General features: G+C 46.5%; 1 protein-coding gene across 1 annotated transcript in view; it reads right to left on the bottom strand.

Moving 5' to 3' along the window:
- Nucleotides 1-20,545, bottom strand: part of cyb5a (cytochrome b5 type A (microsomal)) — a 59,725-nt gene extending 39,180 nt beyond the window's left edge. The window contains exon 1 of the mRNA XM_085993421.1: nucleotides 20,276-20,545. Within this exon, the coding sequence (XP_085849547.1) occupies nucleotides 20,276-20,401 (126 nt within the window). The 5' untranslated portion in view covers nucleotides 20,402-20,545. The remainder of the gene's footprint in view (nucleotides 1-20,275) is intronic.
- Between the last annotated feature and the right edge of the window lie 409 nt (nucleotides 20,546-20,954).

Here is a 20,954-nt window from a genome sequence, read left to right as displayed (position 1 = left end):
AGTACCATCTGCAAGCTTTGATATGTTACACTCGGTTCCCTCCTCCAAATCGTTAATATAGATTGAAAAGAGTTGGGGACCCAGCACTGACCCCTGCGGAACACCAATGGCGGTGCAGGCTAGAGGGGCCGAATGGCCTACTCCTGCTCCTATCTTCTATGTTTCTATGCATTACACTATAGTTATCCAAATTAAATGCCATCTCTTGGCTACACTTATGGCTGCTTTTGTTTCCCTCAATTGCATGTGGTTAATATTACAAAATAAAAAATAAATAAAAGCAGGAATATTTTAAACTGTACGCACAAAAGCATGTGTGTTATTTCCTTAGAAATCATGCTATAGGTCATCATGCTGCATCACCTTTAAAATAAGCTCAATCTGTTGTGTATGTACCTTTAAGAGAAGAACTGATTTTATACTGCAGTACCAGCAGTGACCACACCTGTATATAAAGCCATAGCAGGCTTCTGTACTTCAGTCTTAAGTTACCCTCTGTTCAGTAAATACCTGTTATTATTGTTCTCCTGCAGTCCGTGTATTATTGATACTCGGACACTACACAATCCACTTATGAATTCTTTTAACAGCTAATTATTTTTTTTTTTTTTCAATTTTTTGCTTTCACAATAATAATGCACATTAGAAGTATAAATCTGAACATGGTCGTCAAGATCAGGACATTCCACTCATTTACGAAACAGCTAGATGTTGCAGTGGGACGATAGTAGGATTGGTATTCTGGAAGAATTAGGTCTAATAGTCTCAAAGATATCCTTCATCTGAAGCCATCTTGTGAAATTCAAATCTGCTGAATGTGAGTATAACTACATGGATTATTTTATTTTTTTTAAGTCTCATTCCAACTTCATACATGCAAGACTACTAAAACATCAGTGAAGAGAAAACATGTAACTTTCTGGTCAATTTACGCAAAGGATTTACACAAAGGTTGTAAGATTCGAAATTTTCAGTAATTAATCACGCAAGAAAATAGGGTTAATAAGACAGTTTATTGACCAAAAGAAGCTTGTACAGAAAAACCTTTGATAAAAGGGCATACAAAATGGCCGCCGGACCCCGTGATCAGTTTCGGGGACCATTTGATTTCTGTTACTGCAAGCCAGACAGGCTTGTGGATTGAGGACAGTAAGCCCGCGAAAGCCAGTATCAGGAAACCGAAACTCATGGAACTGAGCATACATACTAATCAGATTCTAAGTACAGGACAGTCTTGGGTTACAGGATGAGGCCCATCAAGAAATGGGCGGACAATTGAATGAACACTTAAACCCATTTACTGTACAAAGGAAAACCGTTTGACAGCCATCAAGGGCAATCTCCAGACCGATCAATATACGAACCGAGTTACGGTGACAAAGTAAAAGACATTATTGGCCCAGGAGGCTAGTTAAGCTATCACCAGCACCCGTTACAAGACAAAGCGCCCCTGCAGAGATTTCTGCCCGCCAAAAATATTACAAAGACAGGACTATGATTTGGCGGGAGATAAGACTGTCCCAAAAGGGTATAACTATGGATTTGAAAAGTCCATCAGTACGAATAACGATTACGCTTCGCTTCACCTCGACCGCTACGATTCACAATTCATTTCTTCAGTACGATTCGTAACTTCGGTGCGGAACGGAAAACGACGAGAAGACTTCGGCTCGGAAGCCAGCTCGGCCAGGCAAGGCCCGGCCACGACGGGAAGACGACGAGGGTGGCCCGGGTACTTTTGTCAGGAGATCATAGACGACCCAGGCCGAAGGAGAAGACACCTTCGGGAAAAACGACGGTCCAGGCCGGAGAAAAGGACACTCCGGGCCTAGCACTCCAGGGCCTCAACATACCATTCGACCAGGAACTTCCCATGTGCAGTTCTACAACATCACATCGGTGACAGAGTCTTCCATGGGCATCCAGTTCTTAAAGTCACGTTGGTAACGGATTCATCCATGACGAGCGCTCATCAAGATTGTATCCGCTGCTCCATCGCTTAAGAAAAACAAACTGCGCCAGAAGTTTCCAAATCCACGTGATGACGGAAAGCTGTGCCAAAAGGCTGCGAACCCCTTTTTGCGAATCTGAAAGTGGTGAGCATGATCCCGAGTTCCTCAAGTCGAAACTTAGTTTAGGTCTAGGGGAGGGGGTTAAGGGTAATCATAATGTGTTTCCCCTTTTACGATGTGCCGTGTGTTCCCCATTTCCATAGAGTTAAGTTTATAGATATGTGCATGATTGTAGTTATTTTAATCTGTGCCTATGACATGTATTTTACAATGCTGCAAACTGTTTTATAATAAAAGCCTCCATTTCACACTATTCAACCTGGTCTATTGAGTTTTTCTCTGCACTACAGTTCCCTGCACCTAAGTCCAAGGTCTAGAACCGTAGGGAAGAGTGGGTCGAACCACTCAAGGGTAATTATTGCACGAAGCCTGGTAGGAGACCAGAAAGAGCAAGAGAAACCCCCTACAAGGTGGAACGCTATACAAACATTTGACCCTACTGTGCTTCGGGAGCAAGATGTGACCAATTGTGGATTATTGTGAAAGCAAAAAATTGAAAATAAAGGCTATATAAAATAACTAGCTTTTAAAATGTGCGAATGCTTTAGAATAAGTTTATGTTAAAGTTGCTGGAGCCCAGCATAATGACTTGTAGCATGATTTCATAAGGTGATAACAACTGTTATGTGCATACTGACTAAACCAGCATGACAGCTTCTGCTCTCCTGTACACTGCATTTGGAATAAGGAAAGATCATTAATTTTTAACCTAGACAAAGGGGTCTGAACTTCTACCTACTAGAACACCACGATTAGAGAATAAGTGTGAAATGAGTAAAAACCATTGAACCGACTCGGTCTAATGGATCAAGTTAAATGTGTCCCTACAGACTTTACAAATTTACTTCATCTCCAAATGGAAGCCAAGAATAGAAACCGATGGCATTTTCTGATCTTGAAGGCTGTAAAATGGGGGGGGGGGGATCTATTATTCAACTCATACGGGCATAGGGTGTTAAAATATGAAACTCTCATTACTCATTTTTCAAAACACATATTTCACTACCCTGTACAACAGAGGCATGTGTGCTACCCACTGAGCCACAGCTGGCACTAGATCATCTTTCTGTCTCAGATATGCATCAACACGCCATATATTTCAAGTACCTTCGTTTTTTTTATTTCAATGCCAAGACTGAAGTAGGATTTAAACTGGGGACTTCCATGAGGTTTTGCTCATGTGTGGGACCTCGTCTTTCCTTCCTGCTCAAGTATAAGCTGTCTGGCAGGTCAGCCAAGGAGAAGCACTGGCAACATCCAAATGTTCTTCTGTTCTACCCTGCCACTAGAAGGTAAAGATTAAAATATATATTTTAAAGCCACAAGACACACATACATCAACACAAGGCCAGTAGCAAGGATCACATTAGCCTCTGTTGCACTGTCAAAGGTTTAGGTTATTGAAGCTGGACAAAAAAAAATGTTCTTCTCATTGGACAATTAACCGATTCTTCACCACACACAAGATCTCCTTTTAGATTTTATCCACATCTGTCTACACACTTTTGAAAACATTTACAAAGGTTTTAAATCATGATAAATGAAAAAATATTCATACTTCATTGCATCGATATAAAGAAATGAATGATGAAACCTCAAATTTAACCTCATCAGCTGTGTCTCAGTGGGAAGCACTCTCACCTCTGAGTCAGACGGCTGTGGGTTCAAGTCCCACCCCAGGGGCTTGACCACAACAATCTAGGCTGACACTCCAGTGCAGTACTGAGGGAGTGCTGCACTGTCGGAGGTGCTGCCTTTCAGATTAGACGTTAAACCGAGTTATCTTCCCTTTCAAGTGGACATAAAAGATCTCATGGGACTATTCAAAGATGAGCAGGGGAGTTCTCCCGGTATCCTGACCAATATTTATCCCGCAACCAAAATCACTAAAACGGATTACCTGGGCATGTATCTCATTGCTGTTGTGGGACCTTGTGGTGCGGCAAGAGGCCAAATATGGAATCACTGAAGTGCAGAGGATGTAGACAATCTTTCTGAACTGTTTAGGCAGTTACAGTTTAGTTTCCCTTAAACCTTTATTGCCAAAATTCTATTTATTTTTTAAATATGCAGTACAATATGTTTGAAATAACCTACTAGGAAAACTTCCATTGGGATATCTCCCTTTATCCCAAAACATTCAGGATGGGAGCAATTTATAAAAATTAAATCAAATCATTCACCCCTCTCCATATCTATGAATAAAAAAAAAAAGAGAAAAGGATGTGGAACTGGATTTCTTCAGTAACTGAAGTCTATGCAAAATACAAATTGTCTAAAGAATATTCCATTTCCAACATCCTTCAAAACTGAGCCGACAAAATAGGTCCATAGAAACTAGCCAATCTCTGAAGTACGTTTACTTTTGCAGACTTATTCTATTACTCCAATACACAGATTTCTAGTGTACTGTATATTCAACTGATAAAAGCTATTACACCTCATTTACTCTACGAAGCCTACATGCATCTTATAGGACCTGTACACCATTTTAGATACCTTCTTCTTAGGCAGTCCCTCAGAACCAAGGGTGACTTGCTTCCACATTAAAAATGAGTTCTCAAGTGACTGACGAGTCCAATGCGGGACCTACAGTCTGTCACAGGTGGAGCAGAGTGTGGTTGAAAGGGCAGGTGGGTGGGGTGCTTGGGTTGACGTGTGCTCCTTGCGCTTGGCTTCCAGCAAAGAGACTGGAGTTGTTCAGCGCCTTCCCGGATGCTTCTCCTCCACTTTGTGCAGTCTTGGGCCAGGGATTCCCAGGTGTCAGTGGGGATGTTGCACTTTTCCAAGGAGGCTTTGAGGGTGTCCTTGAAGCGTTTCCTCTGCCCACTTGCCATGTCGGAGCTCCGAGAAGAGCGCCTGTTTTGGGAGTCTCTTATCGGGCATGTGGACGATATGACCCATCCATCGGAGCTGATCGAGCGTGGTCAAAGCTTCGATGCTGGGGATGTTGGCCCGAGCAGCAACACTGATGTTGGTGCGCCTATCCTGCCAATGGATTTGCAGGATCTTGTGGAGGCAGCGTTGGTCGTACCTTTCCAGTGCTTTGAGGTGCCTGCTGTACATGGTCCATGTCTGAGGCATACAGCAGGGCAGGTATCACTGCTGCCCTGTAGACCATGAGCTTAATGCCGGGTTTGAGGTCTTGGTCTTCAAACAAACACTCTCTTCTTCAGGCGACCGAAGGCTGCACTGGCACACTGAAGGCGGTGTTGGACTTCGTCATCGACATCTGCCCTTGTTGACAGTAGGCTCCCGAGGTATGGAAAGTGGTCCACGTTGTCCAAGGCCTTGTCGTGGATTTTGATAATCGGGGGGCAGTACTGTGTGGCGGGGGCAGGTTGGTAGAGGACCTTTGTCTTACAGATGTTTAGTCTGAGGCCTATGCTCTCGTATGCTTCAGTGAAGGTGTTGACGATGGTTTGGAGTTCGACCTCCAAGTGAGCGCAGATGCAAGCATCGTCTGCACACTGTAATTCGACGCCAGAGGATGGGACGACCTTGGATCTGGACTGGAGACGACGAAGATTGAACAGTTTTTCGTTTGTTCTGTAAATTAGCTCCACTCCAGCGGGAAGCTTACTGAGGGGGGAGATGGAGCCTTGCAGCAAGAAAGATCGAGAAGAACGTTGGTGCGATGACACAGCCTTGCTTGACCCCGGTCTGTACGCGAATTGGGTCTGTGGTGGAACCGTTGGTTAGGATCACAACTTGCATGTCGTCATGAAGCAGGCGAAGGATGGTGACAAACTTCTGAGGGCAGCCGAATTTGAGGAGGACACTCCATAATCCCTCACGGTTGACAGTGTCAAAGGCCTTTGTGAGGTCAAAGAAGGCCATGTACAGTGGTTGCCACTGTTCCCTGCATTTCTCTTGTAAATGCACAAGGAGGGCAGTTGATCCATCACATGATAGTTTGAGAAACTTCTTAAAATTGGCTGTTCCACTAATCATGTGGTTTACCTAATCTACAGCAATCAGCACATGCAGAGAAGTCGTATTTGTGAATGCAAGTCAACAGTCAGTTTTTATCTGATTTGTGTTGCATAAAACCAAACAGACTTTTTTCCAAAGATTTGCATTAAAAGTAAACATAGTAGAATAGTACCAAACACTAGTCGTTTCTATGGTCTTGAAAGAAAGTTAAGACTTGCCACATCAGAAAGTTTTTTTTTCATTAAAATCATAGAATGGTTACAGCACAGGAGGCCGCCATTTGGCCCGACGAGCCCGTGCCAGCTCTCTGCAACAGCACTTCAGCTCGTCCCACTCCCCCATTCTTTCCCTGTAGCCCTACAATTTTTTTTCTTCAGGTACTTATATCCAATTCCCCTTTGAAAGCCACGATTGAATCTGCCTCCACCACCCTTTTCAGGCTGTGCATTCCTGATATTAACCACTCGCTGCATAAAAAAGGGTTTTTCTTCATGTTGCCTTTCGATCTAATTTTTTTAATTCTAAATTTGCCCCCACCCACAAATGTAACAGGAGTATGTGTTTGGTGTAAACTTCCATTGGGATATCTGCCACCACCCCCCCTTTGCCCTAATATATTAAAGGACGACAAAAAAAAGAAAAAAAAATTTTTTAACTAATAAATTGAACAATCTATTTGACACACACGCATGCAAAGAGGAAAGAAGGCCATGCTCAATGGGAAGAGCTGAAGAGGTTTATTAGCTGCATCTCTGTCAGGAAGAGCAGGGAATATTTTTAGATGGCTCACTGCCCCCTAAGCCGGAGGGAGGGTGGTATGCTCCCTCACAGCTCCCATCACACATAGCTGTCAGCCACCTTTTAAGGGAATTCAGAAGTAAGGAGACCCAAATCACAGAATGGTTTGAAGCAAAGGCATCATCTGCTTGGATTGATATATTACCCAAAAGATTGGGGAAGGGGGAGGAGAGAAGGGGGGCTGACATTTCTCACTGCTAACAGTGAAACTTGTGCAAGTCACCATGCTGCAAAGGAATCTTTTATTGCTGGAAAACAAGCAGAAGTTTGAGGGGAGGATTAAAAAAAACATTCCCCAAACCACTAAAAAAAATAGGTGAACCTGAACAGCCTGCCTACACAATTTTTGGGAAGGAGAAACTCAATAAAAGGAGGAATATTTTTCATATAGGTCTCTTCTACCTATGCCAGATGTTTCCCACCAACAATCCTGCCAATTCTAGAAAGTAGACTGGTGCATCTGAAAATTCCAGTGGACAAGGCAAGAGACAGCACATAGTCTTCCTAACTCCTCTGGCATCCCCTTAGAACCTGTGGCTAGAGTCTCCTTGCCAACTGACCCTTCATATGCCCACTAAAAAGGCCAGCAGAGATTGTGAAATACCATACGATACCAATACCACTATCAGCTTGGGCAGGGGTCTCATTGAAGATATTCCTGGGCAGGCTGGCCTCTCCCTAGTGATCAAAGAGAGAACTCCTAGAACTGTCAAGAGTGAGAACCAGATACAAGAGGGATACTAACAAAATAGCCCAATTCTTTTAGAGATCAGTTTATGACCTTCCCACAGCTAGCTGACAAATGTCACCTTACGTAGTCCAACCTATCAAACTGTCAAAAGTCAAGCACAAATGCCATTTTAGAGGTTATGCAGTTGTAAAGGGGCCCCACTCGCTGAGGTGTGTAAGTGGGGTAGCATACACATTTCCAGGAGAAAAGTTTGTAAAAGATATCCTCAGAAACAGTTAAGTACAATGCTTTCCTTACTCAATTTTCACAGTAGCGATAGTGATAGACATCAGAGTTACTTAACATGTAATATGGGGGTGGGGGCAGCTTTTTACTGTTCATTTGTTTAGAGAGCTTGTTTTCTATTGCAAAGGCCAAGAAATTCAAATTTTAGTTTAATATTCTTATTTGCATGCATTTAAGCAGAATGCTTTGGCAATGCATTTTAAATTCAGAACTCCCTCCAAACTTGAATAATGGTATAGCCCTTCCACAAGTTGCTATCTGTTTATATGAACAATTAGAGTGCTCAGTATCAACAAATAAAAAGAAAGGCAGTTGCTGCAGTCATTTACAAACCATTACAACAATCTCACTTTGAAGTTAACATTGTTTAAAGTTTTATTGGTCATGCAAGCAACATTCTGTAATCAACCACTTGAGCATAGTGACCTAAATTGTTGCTTTCCAAGAGAACTACCTCAGAATAAGTGCATACTTTTACTTGGTGCTCTATACAAAAAAATTCAATTTACTCTCACAATCCTAAAACTGTTGAATTTACTCTTGTGGTCTGTGTAGTAATTCTCACTATAACACAGACTTAACAGTGGCGACGAGTCCGATTCTTACCCTGCTGCAGTAATTTCCATGGCGACTTCGTCCACAGACAGGACGTCGAAGAGAGGTTTCCACCCTCATCACCTACGGGAAGACACGTCGAGCGGCAGGCATCGAGCAACCGGGGTGCAGAAGACATCCTGACCTCGAAGCCTCCATCAGCGACTGTCAGCTTCTTCTACTACCTCGTGGTGGGTAAGCCGGGCAGCGACGCGACAGAAAGTCAACCGCGTTGGCTGTACAGACGGGGCTGGGAAGACGGAGGAATAAGGGCGGTGAGGTCGATCGCGACCGGAGGTAAGGGCCGCATTCGGGCTAAAGGCGCAGCGTCTGGGGAAACTGAAGGCGCGAGAGCCGCGGTGAAGCGGAGACAGCGTCGGGGGACGGGTGAAGATCGCCAAGCGCGGGAAAACCGCCATTTTGTGGGCGGAGGACGACGGCAAGAGCGGGAAGCCGCCATCTTAGATAACATTAAAAATACGATAAATTGCTACGATGCCTAAACATGGGAACATTAATGCCTTCGACAGTGATATAGAAGACTGGGCTATGTATGTAGAACGCATACAAAACTATTGTAAGGCAAATAAAATTCCTGAGACAGATAAAGCACTAACATTACTAAACTTAATGGGTGCGAAGACATACGGGCAATTGAAACACCTGTTATCACCAGATGAACCGGCGGATAAGACGTTCGAACAGATTGTTACTGTCCTAAAAAATCATCTTAGCCCCACGCCGCTGATGCTAGCGGAACGATTTAAATTTTACGATCGAAGACAGCGGCAAAATGAAAGCAATGCTGAATATTTGATGGAATTACGTAAGCTAGCAAAATATTGTCAGTTTGGAACGGGACTGACAGAGGCACTTAGAGATAGATTTGTGTGTGGTTTATTTAAACAGGATACACAAAGGCGACTGCTCGAGGAGAATGAGCTGTCTCTCGAGAAGGCGGTCACTATGGCAGCAGCACATGAGGCCGCAGCGAGAGGCACGGCAGTAATGCAGCTACGGCCACCGGAACTCGGTACAAACAAATTGGGTTTGAGTTCTGTCAAATGTTATCGTTGTGGAAAGACAACGCACGATCAGAACCAGTGTTGGTTTAAAAACCAAGAATGCAGAACGTGTGGCAGGTTTGGCCACATAGCTAAAGTATGTCGGTCAGGAAAGAAGACCAGCAATAAAAAGTCACCGCAAGGAAAATATGCAAAGGTACACAAGGTGACAAAGAACAGTTTGACTGAACAGAAGTCAGATTCAGACGCTAGCAGTAATGAACTGGATAGCTTAAGAATACACAACGTTGGTAAGGATACAGACCTCCAGACAATTTGGGTCACTTCGGATAGCAGGAGTCCAAGTAAAAATGGAATTGGACACTGGATCGGCATGGACGGTCATGAATAAGAAAGATTACAGAAGGTTATTCCAACATATTTCCTTACAGGATACGGAGATTATATTGAAAACGTACACGGGGCAAAGAGTGTACCCCATCGGAAAAAGAGAGGTAGAAGTGGTCCACAAGGGCGAAGGAAGCCAAGTAATGGACTTATGTGCTACCTGAAGGAGGTCCACCACTACTAGGACGGGAGTGGATTAGGAAAATGAATATGGACTGGCACTCCTTGAAAGCACTAACGGTAGATTCCGGGGAAACAGCTGTCAAACCTAAACGATTGTCCAGAATATTGGATGAGGCTAAAGAGGTGTTCCAGCCGGGACTGGGAACACAGAGGAATTACGGCAAACATCAAGATTGATGAACATGCACAACCAAAATTTTTTAAAGCCAGACCGGTACCCTATGCAATACGACCTGCGGTTGAAGCGGAGCTGGAAGCACTAGAACGTTCAGGGATACTGTCTAAAGTAGATTGGAGTGAGTGGGCTACGCCCATTGTTCCCGTTATGAAACGTCCTGCGAACAATAAGCCAGGAGATCCAGGGAAGGTTCGCATCTGTGGAGATTTCAAGATCACCGTTAATCCGGTGCTTCACACGGTGCAGTATCCGCTTCCACGGATTGAGGATATTTTCGCTTCACTGTCTGGCGGGAAACACTTCACCAAGATAGACCTGGCGCAGGCGTACTTGCAGATGGAGGCTGAAGAGTCACGCCAATACCTCACGATCAACACGCATCAAGGGTTGTACCGGTACAATAGGCTGGTTTTTGGTGTGGCATCAGCTCCAGCAATTTGGCAGAGGGCCATGGAGCAGGTATTACAGGGAATTCCAGGCACACAATGTTACCTGGACGACATTCTGATCACAGGTGATTGTGATGAACAGCATCTCGCTAACTTGGAACTGGTGCTCAACAGACTGAAAGAGTATGGACTTAGGGTAAATCGGCAGAAATGCGAGTTCTTTCAGAAGCGGATCTCGTACTGTGGTCATGTCATTGACCGGGAGGGGCTTCATAAGTCTCCGGACAAGATAGCGGCAGTTGTAAAGGCTCCCGCTCCGGAGAATGTCTCTCAGTTGAGGTCGTTTCTAGGATTAATTAACTACTACCATAAATTTCTGCCAAATCTATCCACGGTGCTGCATCCGTTGAACGCTCTTTTATAGAAAGGGGTACCATGGGACTGGGACGAAAACTGTAAGAAGGCATTTCACAAAAGCAAAGAATTGATCACCTCAGAGGAAGTGTTGGCTCACTTCAACCCGACACTGCCTATTCGGTTGGCTTGTGATGCTTCTCCATATGGTATTGGGGCAGTACTCTCGCATAAATAGCCAAATGGCACGGAAAGGCCAGTCGCGTTTGCATCCAGATCATTGACCTCCGCTGAGCGCAGCTATGCGCAGATCGATAGGGAGGCCCTTAGCCTTGTATGGGGAGTGAAGAAGTTTAATCATTACCTACAGGGCCAAAAATTCACACTTCTGACGGACCATCAACCGTTGGTGTCCATTTTTAACCCTAAGAAGGGTGTTTCGGTGATGACAGCACAGCGTCTCCAGAGATGGTCTCTTTTCTTAGGGGCACATCAATATCAGATAGAATTCAAAGGTACGAAACAGCATGGCAATGCTGATGGCCTGTCGCGCCTGCCACTACCTGAAGATGAAGACACGACAGAAGTTGACCCTGTTGAGTTATTTCATTCGACCATTATCGAGTGTTTACCTGTCACCAACGCAAGTATTGAAAGAGAAACCAGGAACGACCCGACACTGTCCAGAGTCTACGAGGCGACAGTGAAAGGATGGCCAACACATGGTGATCCTCTGTTACCGGCATTCTCGGCAAGGCGAGACCAGCTGTCCGTCTGCCATGGTACTTTGATGTACGGGACAAGAGTGATTATTCCTCCCAAGTTAAGGGAAAGAGTTTTAAAAGAACTACATGAAGGTCATCTGGGGGGGGGGGGGGGGGGGGAAGGGGGGAGTTAAAATGAAAAGTCTTGCTAGGGCTTACGTATGGTGGCCGGGTATTGACCAACAGATTGAGGAGTTAACGAAAAGCTGCGCTGGGTGTCAAAAAGTGCAAAATGCACCTCCGATAGCACCGCTACACCCATGGGAATGGCCTTCAGCCCCATGGCAACGTGTACACATTGACTTTGCTGGTCCATTCATGGACTCCATGTTCCTAATCGCGGTGGACGCACATTCCAAATGGCCAGAAGTCATCAAGATGCGGTGTTAAGAACAATATTCGCAAGGAACGGATTGCCAGAACAGATCTGTTTGGACAACGGACCACAGTTTGTATCGGAAGAATTGCAACAATTCTTAAAGAAGAATGGAGTTAAACATTATACCTCTGCCCCATATCATCCGGCGACAAACTGGTTGGCTGAAAGATTTGTCCAGACATTCAAAAAGGCTATTAAGGCCATGAATGATGATCAGATTCCGCTGCAACACAAGGTCGATAAGTTCCTGATGTCATATAGAAACGCCGATCATGCCGTGACTAACCAAAGTCCTGCTATGATGTTTTATAACAGGAGGTTGCGGTCCAAGTTGGACTTGTTAAAACCAAATGTGCGGAGGGAAGTGGAAAACAGTTTCGGCATATTAACAGCAAGACCACTCGAACTTTCGACGTAGGACAACCAGTGATGGCAAGGGGCTATGGAAACGACAAATGGCAGTCCGGAACAATCCGGGCCAGACAAGGACCTCTGATGTACACCGTAGATATTGGTCATAATGTGATAAGGCGTCATGCGGATCAACTGGTAGAGTCGAGAGCAAGGGTCGAACCCACGGTTGTGACAGAGACAGCTGTGGAAGACGTTCATGAACCTGAAGCATCTACCTCGGCCGAGAATGTATTTGATGATTGATGCGCTATCAATTACTCATAAAAGACTGAGAGTTAGAAGAGTAACTAAAGGCTTTTATTAACAACAGAATGGAGGTCTGCCTCGCGTGGTCGACCGGTCCATGATACTAAGGGCTGGGGAGCAGTCACCTTTATACTAGGACCTGTGGGAGGAGTCAGCCGAGGCATGTCCAGGCATGTACACAGTGGAATACAAACAGGACAAACAGGAATACAAACAGTGGTTTACCACATTCACCCCTTGTTTAAAATTGAGTCCGGCGGGGTGAAGTGTATTAAAAGTTAGTGTATTGGAGTCTCTCCGGAGGTCTTGTCTGCCGCTGTGATCTGCATGGCGACGGCAGGGGTAGTGAAGTTTCCGGCGTCGAGTCCAGCGTAGGCTGTGGCACAGGCGTGTCGTCCTCGTAGATGTCGAGCGGGTCGCGGGGCCCAGGCCTGCCGTCTGCTGGGGCTGGATATCGGATCGTGGGGGGGGGGGGGGGGGTGGTAGTGGGTTACTGCGGCCCCCGAGGGTGCAAGGTCTCTTATGGAGACTGTGTCCTCCCGCCCGTCCGGGTATGCGATGTAAGCATACTGGGGGTTGGCGTGGAGGAGGTCGACCCTCTCGACCAGGGGGTCCGTTTTATGGGTCCTCACGTGTCTTCTCAGTAGGACCGGCCCTGGGGACGTCAGCCATGGCGGTAGCGATGTCCCCGATGTGGACTTCCTTGGGAAGACAAACATTTTCTCATGAGGGGTGGCGTTAGTGGCAGTGCAGAGCAGTGACCGAATAGAGTGGAGCGCATCGGGGAGCACATCCTGCCAGCGGGAGGTTGGAAGGCCCCTAGACTTTAAGGCTAGCAGGACGGCCTTCCAAACTGTCGCATTTTCTCTTTCCACCTGTCCGTTCCCCCGGGGGTTGTAACTGGTGGTCCTGCTTGTGGCAATACCCCTAGTTAGCAGGTACTGACGGAGTTCGTCGCTCATAAACGATGAGCCCCGGTCACTATGGATATAGCTGGGGAAGCCGAACAGGGTGAAGAGGTTGTTCAGACATTTAATGACCGTGGCACTGGTCATGTCCGGGCAAGGGGAGGCGAACGGGAAACGGGAGTACTCATCAATAATATTGAGGAAGTACACATTGCGGTCGGAGGAGGGGAGAGGCCCTTTAAAATCGACGCTCAGGCGCTCGAAGGGGCGAGTGGCTTTTATCAGGTGGGCCCTGTCTGGTCTATAAAAGTGCGGTTTGCACTCAGCGCAGACTTGGCAGTTCCTGGTCATGGTCCTGACCTCACCTCCTCAATAGAGTAAGGCAGGTTGCGGGCCTTGATGAAGTGGAAGAACCTGGTGACCCCCGGGTGGCAGAGGTCATTGTGGAGGGCCCGCAGTCTATCGATCTGCGCGCTGGCGCAGGTGCCACGCGATAGCGCATCCGGGGGTTCATTTAGCTTCCCGGGCCGGTACAAGATCTCGTAGTTGTAGGTGGAAAGTTCGATTCTCCACCTCAAGATCTTGTCATTTTTGATTTTGCCCCTCTGCTTGTTGTTAAACATAAAAGCAACTGAACGCTGGTCAGTGAGCAGGGTAAATCGTTTTCCGGCCAGGTAGTGCCTCCAATGACGCACAGCCTCCACAATCGCCTGGGCCTCCTTCTCAACAGCGGAGTGTCTGGTCTCCGGGCCTTGGAGGGTTCGTGAAAAGAAGGCCACGGGTCTCCCCGCCTGATTGAGGGTAGCGGCCAGGGCAAAGTCAGATGCGTCGCTTTCCACCTGGAAGGGGATGGATTCGTCCACTGCGTGCATGGTGGCTTTGGCAATGTCCTCCTTGATACGGTGGAAGGCTAAGCGGGCCTCTGCCATCAAGGGAAAAGAGGTGGACTTGATCAGCGGACGGGCCTTGTCCGCATAGTAGGGGACCCACTGGGCGTAATAGGAGAAAAACCCTAGGCACCTCTTCAGGGCCTTGAGGCAGTGGGAGTTCCATAAGGGGACGCATCCGGTCGGGGTCGGGGCCGATGACTCCGTGTTCCACAACACAGCCAAGGATGGCGAGGCGGTTTGTGCGGAATATGCACTTCTCCTTGTTATATGTCAGGTTTAGGAGTTGGGCGGTGCGGAGGAATTTTGAGAGGTTTGCGTCATGGTCCTGCAAGTCACGGCCGCAGATGGTCACATTGTCCAGATATGGGAAAGTGGCCTGCAACGCATTTTGATCTACCATCCGGTCCATCTCCCTTTGGAAGACGGAGACCCCGTTGGTGACGCCAAAGGGAACCCTAAGGAAGTGATAGAGGCGGCCGTTTGCCTCAAAGGCAGTGTACTGGCGGTCCTCAGGGCGGATGGGGAGCTGGTGGTACGCTGATTTCAGGTCAATGGTCGAGAAGACGCGGTACTGCGCGATCTGGTTGACCATATCAGCTATACGGGGGAGTGGGTAGGCGTCCAGCAGGGTGTAGCGATTTATTGTCTGGCTGTAGTCGATGACCAGGCGCTGCTTCTCGCCGGTCTTAACGACCACAACCTGGGCTCGCCAGGGGCTGGTGCTGCCCTCAATAATCCCTTCTTTCAGGAGCCGCTCCACTTCGGTTTTAATGAAAACCCTGTCCCCGGCACTGTATCGCCTGCTCTTTGTGGCGATGGGCTTACAGTCGGGGGTGAGGTTAGCAAACAGTGGTGGGGGGGTGACTCTGAGTGTGGAGAGGTTGCACCTGGTGCGCGGCGGGCAATTTGGAAGCTGCTGGCTGCGGACTGTGAGTGGGGGTAGGGGTCCACCGTACGCCATCGTAACACTTTTAAGGTGGCACTGAAAATCTAACCCCAGCAGGACGGCAGCGCAGAGGTCAGGCAGGACCAGAAGTTTAAAATGATCGTACACGGTCCCATCTACTACGAGTGTCACCACGCAGTAGCCGCCGATGTCCGCCGACTGGGACTCGGAGGCCATAGAAATCCGCTGTTGCGCAGGCAGGACTGGGAGAGAGCAACGCCGCACCGTGTTGGGGTGGATGAAGCTCTCCGTGCTCCCAGAGTCAAAAAGGCAGATTGTATCGTGACCATTTACCTTAATGTCCATTGTGGAACTGGCCAGTTGGTGCGGTCTCGCTTGGTCCAGTGTAACGGATGCCAGCGTAGGGGTCGGTGTGTCGCTGCGGGTATCAGATGAGGCGGTGTCGGGGGCCTGCTGCGTCCCGGCTGTCGTCCAAGATGGCGGCGTCCATGATCCCCATGTGGCTGGAGGCGTCCAAAATGGCTGCTGTACCGGTGATTCGCACATGGCCGGGGAGGTCCAAGATGGCGGCCCGCATGGCCCACACGCGGCGCTGCTGGGGTTCGGGGTGGCTTTGGCCCTGCAGACGCTAGCGTAGTGTCCCTTCTTCCCGCAGCCCGAGCAGATCGCGTTTTTCGCCGGGCAGCGCGCTCTGGGGTGTTTTGCCTGGCCACAGAAGTAGCATTTCTGGCCTTGGGGCACTGCTGTCTGGCCTTGGGACACTGCTGCGGTAGTTGGGCCGTTGTTGGGGTGTGGCTGGGGTGGCACGGCGCTATGAGGCGGTCCTACCGTGTCCCAGGCTGTCATTCCCCGCGGCGTCCACGGTGCAGAGGAGTAGGCATCCATGCCCTGGTAGGCTGCATCCAACGATAGTGCGAGTTCAGAGGCCTTGTTGAGGTCGAGGTTACTCTGCTCCAACAGTCGCTGTCGGGTGTAATTGGATCTGTGGCCCGCTACAAAAGCGTCCCGGATAAGTTCCTCTGTGTACACGGCGGCCTTTACATCCTTACAACCACAGGCCCGGCCAAGCACAGACAGTGCCTGAAGGTATTCCACGGTCGATTCCCCAGGTTGTTGTTTACGACTCCCCAGGAGGTGCCTGGCGTACACTTCGTTCACTGGGCGCGTGTACTGGTCCTTGAGGAGCTTGATAGCGTCCGCGTACGAGGTCGCGTCTTGGATGACCGAGTACACTCGGTGGTTCACTTTGGAGGTCAGGACATCCAGTTTGTCCTCGTCCGATTTGATTGCTTCGGAGGCGGTCAGGAATTTTTCGAAACACTTAAGCCAGTGAGTAAACTTGGTGGATGAGTCCGCCTCCCGATGATCTAAGTCCAGGCATGCTGGTGTGAGGATCTTCTCCATTATAAAAATGTTGTTAATAAAATTGATGCGCTATCAATTACTCATAAAAGACAGAGTTAGAAGAGTAACTAAAGGCTTTTATTAACAACAGAATGGAGGTCTGCCTCGCGTGGTCGACCGGTCCATGATACTAAGGGCTGGGGAGCAGTCACCTTTATACTAGGACCTGTGGGAGGAGTCAGCCGAGGCATGTCCAGGCATGTACACAGTGGAATACAAACAGGACAAACAGGAATACAAACAGTGGTTTACCACAATGATGATGACACCCAATACATTGGCAACCAACTAGAGGAGGCACCTCAACAACAAGAATCAGAGACCACTGAAAGGCGTTATCCAAGCCGAATCAGAAAGCCTCCTGAGAGACTGAACCTTTGAACTGTTATACCTGAAGTTATATATGTATATATGTTATGTTTATTTGGGGATATGACTGTTAAGCTAAAAGGGGAGGATTGTGGTGTATGTAACCTGTTCCACCTTAAGAGAACTTAAGCCTAGTCCACCTTAAGGTACTACTTTCTTTGGCTGCTGTATACGTAATACCGGTGGTGACCACACCGGTATATAAGCACAGTGTAATAATATTGTATTCAGTATAGTCCGACCTCCAACCAGTAAAGACCTGTTGAATTTACTCTTGTGGTCTGTGTAGTAATTCTCACTATAACACACAGACTTAACAAAAACAATGTTCCATTGGAACAGGCAAGATTTACAAAAAATGCTGGCACACTATGAATGGCTTGTCTTGCTGTCCATCAGAAAGTTGTCTAAATGTTACATAAAGGGGCACGCTAGATGTGTGGCCTGCTAGCTTCACACCTTTCAACTGTTAGCTTGGCTCAGCAGTACTACTCTTGCCTCTCAATCGGAGGTTGTGTGTTCAATCCTCACTCCAGAATTTGAGCATAGTCTAGGGTGGTACTTCACTGCAGTACTGAGGGAATTCTGCTTTGCTGGAGGTGCTATCTTTTGGATGAGATGTTAAACCGGGCCCTCGCTTGCCTAGCAAGGTTGATGTTTAAAAACAAATCCCATACCACTATGTAAAGAATCTCCATTTGTCCTAGCCACGATCACACCTCCACCAACATCGCCAAACAGATTAACCAGTCATTTATCTCACTTGATGTTTATGGAATCTTTGCTGTGTGCAAAGTCGCTGCTGCATTTGCCTGCAAAACAGCAACTACACTTCAAAAGTAATTTTTTCCACTGTGAAGCACTTTGAGAATGTAAGTGGTAATTTATTCTTTAAACAGTATGGGTCTGGAATCCTGCATGAACTCAAGGCTCAGGCTTCTCGCACTGAAGATATTGTTAAATGTAGAAAATGCTGCTGTAATAATTCTTGTAAATAAATGTAATTTGTTACTGTCTTTATGATGTTAAAAGGCTCTCAGCTGGAAAAAAGTTCAAGATGGTCACCAGAACTAACTTTTCAAAAAAATATTGGTTTGCTGACTTTTTAAAAAATAATATAGATCTTGCTAACTGTCCATTTTTGAACTTCATGATTGGTGATTTTTATTCCCGCTTTGCTACTTACTGACTGGTACATTTCCCACATGCTCAGTTCCGATTTGTCACTCATTCATGAATATAAAATATCACACCCAAAGTGTGATGTAACAGAGAAAACGCATGTTAAGACATACCAGTTATAAGAATACAGAGCCAGTTACTGCCCTCTCTCACCAGCGCACTATGATGTAAACAAAGTGAACTCTGACTGGAACCAGAACCTGACTATTTTAAAAAGGTCCCAAAAGCAGAGCTGTAGAAGATGCAGAGCTCTTCCTCCTGTTTCTCCAATGGTGCTTATCGGCACACGAGTACAGTAAAAGGAAAAAGCAGCACTCGGGTTGTGGGTCTCCTCTTGCGTTTGTGCATGGGTGAGTAGTGCTTAAAAGAGACTACACAGAGAACAGAAAAAGAATGGGTGAAAGCATATAGACATCTTTTCCCAATCTCCACAGGAAGGGCCAACTGACAATCACTCACCAAATGTTCTACACTTACCCTCAAGAGGGAGATATGGCTGGTGTAAAGGGATGTTGGAGGGATTGTGGACATCTCTCTTGCTCTCCTAACTCATTTTCCACTCTCTTTCTCCCCACAGTATAGAAAAGGACAAATGAACTTAAATTTATATAAGCACCTTTCACAACCTTGGGATGACCAAACCTCAGCTTCTTTGAGCTCCACTGCTATAATGGAAACGTGTCAGCCAAGTTGCACACAAGATCCCACAAAGAGCAATGAGAATGACCAGATAATCTGTTTTAGTGATTTGTTTGAGGGATACATTTTTGCCAGGATACCAGGAGAATTCCCCATCTCTTTGACTGGTGCCATGGGACCTTTAATAGCCACCCGAGGGGGCAAACAGAGCCTCAATTTAATGTCTCATCTGAAAGATGGCACCTCTGGCAGTGTAGCACTCCCTCAGTACTGCACTGAAGTGTCAACCTAGATTATATGCTCGAGTACCCAGAGTGGAGCTTGAACCCAGGACCTTCTGACTCAGAGACAAGAGTTCTACCACCGAGCTAAGGTTGACAATAGATGGGAAGAGAAACTGCAGGCATGAAAATCAAGATGGAGGGAAGAGTGAGAGATATATCCCTTGTTGAGCAGGAAATAGGGGCCATGGGGAGTTCCCTGACACGGGTAAGAAAGGTGGAGGGTTTTGTTTTCAATAAAGGTTTGGGAAAAATTATCTTCAGACTGTTTTCCATAAAGATCTTAAGGTAGAGAAGCACTGCTGAAAATTACATCCCAAAATGAGGACAGAAACACAAATTCAAGTAACAAACCTAACACAAGGTGCCAGAAAAACCCACACCCAAAATGAACAGGTTCACTTGCTTTTCTACCCGAGACTATCAGACCTCAGAACCCTTTCCCATAATTAGAGATAAAATCTCAACCTCACTGTTACAAAAACATACATTAACACGTCTGTTATGGAGGGAGCATACAAGATATGAAGCCTTTAGAACTTACTCGCAGTTACAGAGGACTTGGCTGCACAACTCGGCAATTTTGGAGCAGGATTAGCTTGGTGACCAATGAGGTCCAAAGAGTTCACAAACGCTCCCGCGCTACCTGCAAGTGTGCAATGGTGCAATTCCTGCTTGGCAGTTAGTGTTATACTCAACAGCAGTTTCTAAATCTCAGAGAGAACACCATTGTGGTGGCAAATACTTTACACCAGCTACACAAAGCCTTGCAGGATTAAAATTGATTTTACACCATTAATAAAAAACTATTACATGTTGTACATTTATAAAATGATTCGTGTGCTACACAACGCTTCTCTTGTTAAGGCCAACGCTGTCGACTGAGATGTTTTACATTGTTGAACATTACTCCCACTGCTTCTAGCAACAGGCGGTTTGTCACTAACTAGATGAGGAGCAGATTCATTTCAATGAAATCATGGCATTTAACATAAAGTACCTCCTCCAGGAACTTGGTCACGTCGTATATCTTGTTGCGAATATGGATCCAGGCACTGCTCCCGCTGTTGTGCTGCTTCAACTCTTCTAGTCGGTAGTACTTTACTTCTTCCTTATTCTCAGCCATATTGCAACCACTGCAGTCGAAGGAGAGCAAACTCTGCCGCCTCCGGTCATTGGCATAGCTCGGCTCAGCGCGCCATTGGCTGATCGGTGTGTCACTCAGATGAGGTCACAATGCTTGCAATTCGAAATTGGAACGTTCTGCGGAAACAGGTCAATGCTCTGCTTCTTGCAGGTGGCGTCTCAGCCCACCTTACCGCCTGTGTGCAATCCAAGCTCCAGGGCATGTAGGAGAAAGTAACTCCGTGTGTCAGTTTCCAAGATAAGGACCACGTGAAGTCTGTCTTTCAACAATTGAGTTTATTTACCTAAAGTAAAATCGACTGCAAACCCATCTAACCATACTACTAATAATCAGATATGCCAAACCCCGAAGCTGCATTTAATCAGGACTGACAATCATTTTGGTTTACTAATTTTACGTATTTTATTTATGTATCACTAAAAGTAGTCCATGTGTTGAAACTGGTTTGAATTCTGTGTCCCTCTTCCTAATTATAAATATCACTCCAAGCACATCCTCACTGTTGAAAGTTTTGTCAAGCTGCAATGATGAA

The sequence above is a fragment of the Somniosus microcephalus genome, chromosome 7 (genome assembly GCF_052327205.1).
Source record: "Somniosus microcephalus isolate GS21.2 chromosome 7, FLI_Smic_1.0, whole genome shotgun sequence".
Lineage (NCBI taxonomy): Eukaryota > Metazoa > Chordata > Chondrichthyes > Squaliformes > Somniosidae > Somniosus > Somniosus microcephalus.
Note: the sequence above shows the minus strand (reverse complement) of the source record. Positions and strands in the feature narration are given on the sequence as shown.